This window comes from Saccostrea cucullata, unplaced genomic scaffold (genome assembly GCF_032062105.1).
Source record: "Saccostrea cucullata isolate Sc308-1 unplaced genomic scaffold, CSIRO_AGI_Scuc_v1 ctg504, whole genome shotgun sequence".
In the NCBI taxonomy this organism is placed as follows: Eukaryota; Metazoa; Mollusca; class Bivalvia; order Ostreida; family Ostreidae; genus Saccostrea; species Saccostrea cuccullata.
In genome coordinates, this window is record NW_026925489.1 from 175,001 (window position 1) to 184,637 (window position 9,637).

Genomic DNA, 9,637 nt, shown 5'->3' on the forward strand with positions numbered 1-9,637 from the left:
AAGATTTGTTCTATATATTTCTCTGTAAACTTGGATCTCCTATTGTGGCCAAGCCCTAGCCCCGGGGTTCTTGATTTTAACAATTTAATATCTACACTACCCCAGGATGCTTCCATATAAATTTCAGCTTTTCTGGCCCAGTGGTTCTTGAGAAGAAGATTTTTTAATGACCCCAACCTATTTTCATATTTTCTTGATTATCTCCCCTTGGAAGGGGTCTTGGCCCTTGATTTTAACAATTTACATTCCCCTTCACCCATGGATGCTTTGTACCAACTTCTGTTAAAATTGGCCCAGTGGTTTTTGAGAAGAAATTGAAAATGTAAAAAGTTTACAGACGGACGGAAAACGGGTATTTGGCTTTCATACCGGCAAAACCGATAGAAAATCGAAATGTCCAATGAAATTCGTTACAGTACCGGTCCGTGTGACCGATTGTGGTGAGGGCTTGTCCTGATTAATTTATTTTACTCTAATCTATTGCAATATCTTCATAAATGAAAATTTTCAATGCAGCAAGCTCCTATTCTTCGTAAATATCCATAATCTTATCCATTTTGCAGTTCTACTTGACTTATTTACTTCCAAAAACGATCGTTTTTTCCTAATCCGAATTTCCTCCATTCCTCTGTTATTGGTAAACACATGCAGTATATAGGTCATGAAGTGCAATGCCCACTGAGAAAACGTAACGATAATTTAAAATTTATTTTTATTTGGAATTTCTATCATAACTGCTATTTACAAGTGAGAATTAATCTTTAAATTTTAAAAAGAATTCTAGAAACCTTGAGAAGTTTTCTTTTTCAAGGATTAACTTTTTTTTTATAATTAGTTGTTTCTTTCCCCCAACATTTACTTGGGGCTAGTGACTTTATTGCTGCCACAAGCCTGTGTGAGCTGGTGCCATGCTTGAATTAATTATAGTTGCATAACCCTGGTATCACAATCAGTGTTTGTGAGCCACAAAATTTTTTACATATTCAATGCCATTTTCTTTGAATTACATCTGACAGGAAATATACTCTGTATATTTTAAAAAAAATTTCGGACCGATAGAATATGCTTCGGACTGGTAGAACACATTACGTCATCAGTCCGAATGACTGATAGAAATATTTGAATTTCGGAAACTCTGACAGACAGACGGACGGACGACGAACACTGGGTGATCAGAAAAGCTCACTTGAGCTTTCAGCTCAGGTGAGCTAACAAAACATAATTCAAACTTTGTTTAAACATTGCTTAGGCCAAAAAAAATTAATTAACAGTTTCTCAGGCCAAAAAATTCAAAATTCAATGCGGCAGGCAGGTTTTTTTTTTTTTTTTTTTTTTTTTCGAAGCAGGTTTTACCCCTTTTTTTGTAAGTCATTTGTGCAGTAAAATGATAATATCTACTAATTCTTAAGTTTTGTTCTCTGAAATTAGTTACAATACGTATTCAATGTTAAATGTTATTCCAAACATTTATTTAAAGTTAACTGATAAAATACTTCAGATTTAAAAGAAATATATTTTTTTTTTCGAATAAAAACGTCTTTCTTAGCATTTATGAAAAGGGGAATAACTCGATTTTCTTTTTCAACCTGGAAAAATAGAAAATTGAGTTATTTCCCTTTTCAATATGTCAATAAAATTGATCAATGCGGCAATTTTTGAACTGATGCGGCGGGGCCTGAGAAACTATTGATTAATTTTTTTTTGGCCTTAGTCCTAAGACTATATACATGTAAATACAAACCTGCGTGACCTGTACATGCTAACACTATAAGCCAGGTTCCCAGCATTTTCTTCACTGGTAGCCATCATATGACTTCGTCTTTTGCGCTGTAATGATATACACATTTTCAAAATTCATCATATTTGAATTAAAACTCATAAATCTATTGACCCTTAATATCATACAAGGATGATTAAACAGAAGCCTGTGAAATTACGTGACTTACTGGAGCAGCTCTTGGTTTACTGGTGGCCTCCTCCTCATCACTCATGGCTTCGTCCAGCAGGTCATTAATCTGGTTCTCTGACAATTCGTCATCCTCGGTGTCTGAGTACTCTCTAGATTCCGTGGAGTAGGAGCTCTGATCACTGGACGTACTCTCCAGACTGCTGGAGCTGGTCTGCTGCTGAGGAACCACCAGATTAGAACCACTCCTGTAGCTGGAGGGCACTGATGCCACCGGGTTTACGGTCGGCCTAGGTCTGCCTTCCCTCTGTTCGGTTTCTTTCTGTGGACCACTGGGCAGCACACTCTGTCGTCGGACGGAGGCGGGGACAAAAGCACTGAAACTGACGTCATCACTGTCCGAGTCATCCTCCTCCATCATCAGGGGAAGAGGGGCCTGGGGACAAACGTCACTCTCGGACTCACTGGCCGGCCTCGGCCTCACATCATCAGCTGAGGACGCTAGATCTTCCTCCTCCTCCTGAGTTGAGGACAAAGGTCTCCTCGTGTACAGCTCCTCATCCTCAGTACTGTCAAAACTGTCGTCCGACTTCCTGTCCCTGTTTCCTGGCATGCTTGGCTTCTCATTTCTTTTCTGTGATATGAGGTGGTATATGCTGGGTGAGGGGTGACTCTTTGACTGGCTACCGTTAGCCGTGGCTGGTTTGGTCTGGGTGGGGGGTTGTCCCTGTTTCTCTTGGAAGTCGTAAGATGCATCACTGCTGTCATCTGAAAGTTCAAATCCCATTGCTGCTAACTTTCTCTCAAACTCTAAATGCAGTTGTCAGAAAAAAAAGAACAGTAACTTTGTTAGCATAAAAAAGCATGCAGCATGCAATGTAAGATTTCTCATTCTAAAAAGCCAAAATTTCTAGACATGACTCTGCATAAAAAAATATAAATTATGACTATATCTTTCTGAATCTATAGGAATAAAATGAGAATTCTTGCAGAATGTAGCAAACTATTGTTAATTAAATGTACAGCTTAATTTCTTAAAAGATGAAATGGAGATTGTTATTGATGAGAATTAGAAGAATTAGAAGTGAAAACAATGATCCTCCATCCCTCTTATCCCATAAATGAAGGTGTTGTAATTGTGTGCAATCTCAGTGGTTAGTATGAATTTGTTCAAAAAGTTCCCTCCATTTAATTTGTACACATTTGCATGATCCATTTTGGGAGGTCTGTTGTCATGTACATCTTATAAATGGACCTTTGATTATAGGCACACAATTAAAATAGCACAAATGTAATTAAATCTGAGGCAAAGAATGAAAATGCACAATGTACCATTGAATAAATTATATAATATGTAAACATAATTTACAACATATAACTGAAGGATGGAGATTGTTAAGGGGTGAATTTCAATTGGAAAAAATGAATGTGTCTTTTATTATATACATGTACCTTAAGGTAGACCCTTCTCAAAATTTTTTAGGTTAATGTTTTTCTCTCTTAGATTCATTAGAATAACATCTCACTATACTCCAGGTTTTCATTAAAAAAAAAAAGGTTTTCATCAGAATCAATAGCTGATTTAAGTACAATATTAAAGAAAAACTACTATCAATTCAATCTATATATGACAGGAATAGGGATCTACCTTAAACAATACATGAAGGAATGATTCATATCATAAGTACAAGACCTGACATGCATTGCTTAGCTTGAAAGGTCTGTCCTTGATGAGAACTTTAGCATTTATGGATTAAAAATTTAAATTACCCCCACCCACCCCCACCCCAAAAAAAACCACCTTTGAAGTGATGACTTTGGTTTCAAGCCATGTACATTTATGACAGCCTTAGTTACAAATCATCCAGCACCAAAACCAATAAAAACATGCACATGATTAAATATCATATATCAGTATAATTCGTAAATACACTTTATAATATTAAATATCTTATATTTAGTATAATATGTATACATCTGTTTACTAAAGAAGCAACATCTAGAAGCAATTGATATCAGAAAGCACCTGATTCGAATACATTTATCACATCTACCTTTAATATCAGTCTTTGGAATGGAAAAAAACTAAAATCTTTCTTTGCTAATTACCAAATTTTAAAATTTGCTGCTTTTTTGCACTTTACCACCAAAAATATTGAATATCAAGATTAGGAATAATTAAATAGTGACATGTATAATTACAGGTGAAACTAAATCCATGAGATTTAGCTGTGATAATGTAGTTAAGAATAGAAAATAATATCCAAGAAGTCATCCTGTCCCAGTATAACATCTTTGTTTTCATAAAATTGGAGCACCCCTAACACTAAACAAAACAAGTCTGAGTAAAACCCACCAGCCCTGGCCTTGGCTCTGATGGCTTCCCGTCTGTTGTCTCCGATGTCCTTGGTCAGCTTCTGCTCCTCTGTGTCACTTGGGATCTACAACAAAAATCTAAAAATAACAATGTGAATAAATTGTTCATTACAGCATTTCTTAACCCTAACCCTGACAGCAGTCAACTGTTGACTGTTCAGAAGTGGAATTTGTATTTTTATATTTTATTTAATGTTTTTAAATACAACTGTACTGAGTAATTTTTATTTTAGAAGATGTAACCGTAAAAGGAAAGCTATATGTAAATCTGCAGTCCCTACCCTGTCTTTCCTGGGGACCTCCTCCTTGGGGATCCCATTCTGATGCCGGTTCTGCAGCTGATGTACCTCCTCCATTCTCTCACGTCTCATCTTCTCTGCGGTGTCTGCTGTTTTCCCATGGGACACCTGCTCCAGTAACTTCTGCTGCATGATCTTGGTGGCACTGCCTATCTTCCCAGGTGTAGCTTCTGTTTTCACTGGACTCTCCATTGCTGCTTTGATGTGATCAGCTTTCTGTAGTATATTCTCCTTGACTGATTTTGATGGTGTCACCATTTTACTCTCTGTAGTCTGTCCAATAGCCTTTACGGGAGTGGATTTTTTAGCACTACCATACACTGGAGCCTTGGCTGGGGATTTCTTGGTAGGAGACACACTGCTAGGGTCCACCTTTTTAATATAAGACACCTTATTGCTGGAGGACATCTCTTCCCATGCCGACATCCTGGCATTGACAGAGTAAGCTGTTGGTTCATCCTCTTTTCGTGGCGTTGATTCAGACAGTCTTTGCTGCCAGGACGCCATTCTGGCGGACACAGGCTGAGCGGCGGGGTCGTCTTTTTCTACCCTGGACTCTCCCTGAGTGGTAGCGCTTGGATTCTTGGATTCTGAGAACTGTGGTTTCGGCAGTGGTGGCTTATCTGAGATTGGTGTGGCCATCTGGCGGACTGGGTGCTGCACTCTGCTGACAGAGGCTGTAGGGGTCGATATCTTCTGCTCCCACACAGCTTTTTTGGCTGACACTGGTTGTTCAGATGGATCTACTGGCTTTTCCTATTTTTTATTTAAAGAAAGCAATCAGTTTTTTAAATATATGAATTATAATGTTTTGCAACACAAAACATAAAACCTTTACATATATTGAAAGGGGAGGGGGGTCTTAATTAATCTGACATTGAAAAACAGCTCTGATTGTTAAGATGAGAAAATAAAATATTTCTCCTACCTACCTTTCTACCCAATAAGTCTGGATTGGAAAAGAGCACTCCCTTTTTAAAAATTTATTTTGCTCTTTTGTTCTTTTCTAACCAGTCTTTGTTTCATTACATTGTAAACAAAACAATTTTTATTCATACATCTGCTTTCTAATTTCAAAAGTAAACAGGACCTTTGTTTTGACTGAGAGTGAGAGATAAGAAAAATGCATTTTACTGAAATGCCAATGCTTCATTGATAACTTTTCATATAGACATTTACCTTTTTGGGCGTTTCAGAAGACTTCCAGCTGTTGATATTGACCTTTTTGGGCATTTCAGAAGACTTCCATCGATTGGTAGATATTTACCTTTTTGGGCGTTTCAGAAGACTTCCATCGATTGATAGATATTTACCTTTTTGGGCATTTCAGAAGACTTCCATCGATTGATAGATATTTACCTTTTTGAGCATTTCAGAAGACTTCCATCGATTGATAGATATTTACCTTTTTGAGCGTTTCAGAAGACTTCCATCGATTGATAGATATTGACCTTTTTGAGCGTTTCAGAAGACTTCCATCGATTGATAGATATTGACCTTTTTGAGCGTTTCAGAAGACTTCCATCGATTGATAGATATTTACCTTTTTCGGAGTTTCATAAGACTTCCAGCTGTTATTTACCTTTTTGGGCGTTTCAGAAGATTTCCAGCTGTTGAGTCTCTCGGACACAGACTTAGATGTGGGCTCCTCCTGTCTCTCCTTCTGTACCTGAGGTGTCGCCTCTACTGGCTTACTGCCGCTGTTTGTCCGCTGTTTAACGCCTGTGGTTGTGGGCGGCGGTGGGGCAGGTGTTTTCTTTGGGGAAGGAGCCACTGGGGCCGGTGGTGCGGGAGGCGGCTTCACGGACGACTGTGGAGGACTTGGGGTAGTTTTCACTGGTGTTGGTTTGACAGGTCCCGTAACAGAGTCTGGTTTAGGTGGCTGCCATCTTGGTTTAGGTTCCTCTGGTTTGCTACAAAAGAAAATCATTAAATGCAGTCAGCTGCTGATACATGTAGGTGTGTCCTGTTCTTTTTAAACTAAAAGTCTTTCCAGACAAAAAATTGTTTATCTATACTATTGAATGGGTAACAGAATTTTCTTCACTTCAATTTTCCCCCCAATAATTCTAAGTCTCTGCTGACTCACTGAATCGTGGGGTGACTGAGGTCGTCCTCCCAGTTACTGATGGTCTGAGCCAGGTGAGCAAAGCGGCCCCTCCTTCCATTAGAACCCCCCGGCTCACCGACATTCTCCTTGGAAATCACTGCCGCCTCCTTCTGAGCTGTGACGATGTTTTGTACTGGAGCTTCTTTACCAGAATTACTCACCTCTGTTTCCATCTCTATTACCAAAAGAAGACAAAATATCAAACACGAAATCACTTGTCTATTTATTTTATAAATGAACAGTTAAACTATCCACATTGTACATTGGGGGTCGTAGCAGATGCATTGTTTTATTTGGTGAAAGCTAGCATTTTACAACACATATATATATATCAAAGTCCCGCACAACTTTACCCCTAAAGTTTACCATCACTGTGGTATTTGTCCCGCAATTTGACAACATCTTTACCTGCGAAATTTTCTCTTTGTTTGGCTAAGTTCTGCATTCTCGACTTGACTCCGTTTATCGCTGGTGTGTCTGGATGAACTAGCTGTTCTTCATCACGCACACACTGTCTCTTCCCTGGTGAACCTAAAAAAAATTTCAGTTTTAACTTTTGAAAAGACAAAATTTTCACAGACCCATTTTAAAACCATGTACACATTTATAATTTTCTTTTTCAATTTACTTCCATCTTTCAAACTGAAAAGTTGAAGCTTTATTTTCCATCAATTATCAAATTGATAATCATTATTAAACCCCCTCTCCTCCCTCAAACTGACACATTAGGCCATCCCTTATTCTAGCTATACAATCATTACCCTCCCACACACTGACACATTAAGCCATCCCTTATTTTAGATTTTTTTAATCATTCATTACCATCCTTTACGGTGAGAGACACAGCTGGTACATTTTCTCTGGTCAGATTCTGCTCCAGAATTCTCTTTCTTGGCGTCACATCTGGAGTCTTTCCCAGTTTCTGATTCAGAACCTCTCTACGATGTCTGGTTTTTTCTAACAGTCTCTGCAATTACAAAACAAATTCAGTAGGCTTAATAACCTGGTTAAAAATAACTTTTTCTGAGAAATAAATATCTCTGGTAAATTGTGGACTGTCCAATACACTCAAAGACAGTCATTTCAATATTGAAATTCTCTATCTTTTTTCCTGAGATTTTTATTTTTTGACATGGCTGAGGGGCCTTTCATTTCAACAAGTTACAAGCCCCGTTCTACTTTTGTTGAACATTTGAAGACCTGTCAAGAGATGACTCAGTTTCAATAAACTATATTTTAATCTGCAAATGATGTAAACTACAGGAGTCCTATTCAGGACTGCATGTACTAGGGATATAAAAACATCTCTGAACTGCCAAAGCAATTTGACAGATAATGATGCAAATTCTACAAAAATCATTTAAAATAGACATGCTCTTTCATTGGTTTAAATTCAGCAATATCTTTGCTTTGCAAAACACAAGAATTACATCTAACATGATTAAATTGTACATTTTTTTACTAAGTACTTTCACCATTTATCATGTTTAGGTCAGAATATATTTTCTATATTAAAAATCCAATATTTGAACCAACACCAGTAACAATTACCATTGATTAAAAAGATAAAAAATAGCAATTTTTTTTCACAAATCCCCCATAAAATAATGAAACAAAAACATCATGAATATTGAACAGAAACCTGTAAATCGCCTGCTGAAAGTTCCTGCTCGTTATGTTTTTCAAGTTTCTGAAAGGATTCCACAGCGATCTCTTCAAAAGATCCCAATTTAGATATATCGACTTCCTCGATTGTTTTTTCTGCAAGTTCCTCAAACGAACTATCAGACACCTCTTGTATGCTGTCCGACATCATTTTAAATGAACGTCTCCTTTTATCTTACCGCCAGTCTTCAATCCAAACTTTTTGAATTTTGAGTTATCTCATCCCACGTGATCATGCACATTCTTAACCTTTGCACTTGCAAGGCAAAAAAATTGAAATATTTTGTATATTCGATGCAACAATGTTCACATCAAGTCTTAAGAAATCAACAATTTAGTAACACATAATTATAATAAAATGTTTGAACAACCCTGAAAATATTTTTCATGGATATAAACATTGTTCGTGCAACTGGAATAGTTTGAAAATCACAACAGTAAATTGTACCGCCTTAATCCTACGAGAAACCGTAAAAATCTGCATCAGATATTGCTATAATTCAATATCTGTACTCCTAATACGACGAAATCTGGCTATGAAAATGAATACTACTCACCTCTGTATAAGGATCCATCGCTGAACTTATAATCAGGCTAAAACATTTGAACACTAATCTCGTGGCACTTGTTTACAATATTTAAAATTGGCGGTTGGAAGTATCGCGCTTTCTCGTGAGGTCACGGCTCAGAGGAGAGTGCTAATCTACGAAAATAATGACTAGCGGAAAGATACACACAACAATTTAAGTAGACATTTAAACTTACGACAAAAAGACGATATATTATTAGTTATTGATATCTTACAAATTTCATCTTTAAAAAAAAAAACATTCAAAGTCCAAAATTTAACTGTTACATCAGAGTACTCCGTATTATAAAGAAGGTTACTGAGACCTTCTTGCCAAAGTTAGGCCTATCGTATCTTAATTTATATGCTCTCAAATATTTACTCCCCGTCATTCATCAAATATAAGCAAGATATTTATTTGAAATAAATCATCAAAATTATAAACAGAAAATGTGAAATGCAGAAAAATAATTTGAAGAAGAGCAAAATAATTAAACCCCATTCGTGAAAACGTAGTATTATAGATTTGGTAAAGATTTTTTTCTTTAAAGAAATTAAGTCGAATTAACGAACAGGGAGTTACAAATGGATTTGATGAATTCAACATTACACTTTTTACTAAAATGTCCCACCTTAGATTCTATTAGACAGCCATATCTGATGAAAATAGGTCACTACCTGCAAGAAAAAATTGGCACACATGAATCAAATTC

At 36.9% G+C, this 9,637-nt stretch overlaps 1 protein-coding gene across 5 annotated transcripts in view; it reads right to left on the reverse strand.

Moving 5' to 3' along the window:
* Positions 1-9,039, reverse strand: part of LOC134268995 (anillin-like) — an 18,651-nt gene extending 9,612 nt beyond the window's left edge. The window contains exons 1-10 of one of the 5 annotated variants that reach the window (XM_062751221.1): positions 8,914-9,006; positions 8,334-8,612; positions 7,514-7,658; positions 7,100-7,222; positions 6,671-6,866; positions 6,164-6,494; positions 4,564-5,337; positions 4,263-4,347; positions 1,947-2,716; positions 1,742-1,827 (exon numbers count right to left, since the gene is read on the reverse strand). In XM_062751221.1, the coding sequence (XP_062607205.1) occupies positions 1,742-1,827; positions 1,947-2,716; positions 4,263-4,347; positions 4,564-5,337; positions 6,164-6,494; positions 6,671-6,866; positions 7,100-7,222; positions 7,514-7,658; positions 8,334-8,507 (2,684 nt within the window). In that variant the 5' untranslated portion in view covers positions 8,508-8,612; positions 8,914-9,006. Of the gene's footprint in view, positions 1-1,741; positions 1,828-1,946; positions 2,717-4,262; positions 4,348-4,563; positions 5,338-6,163; positions 6,495-6,670; positions 6,867-7,099; positions 7,223-7,513; positions 7,659-8,333; positions 8,744-8,804; positions 8,822-8,913 lie in introns of those variants that run through there. The other 4 variants (XM_062751222.1, XM_062751225.1, XM_062751223.1 and 1 more) reach the window with 4 other exon arrangements.
* Positions 9,040-9,637: the final 598 nt, after the last annotated feature.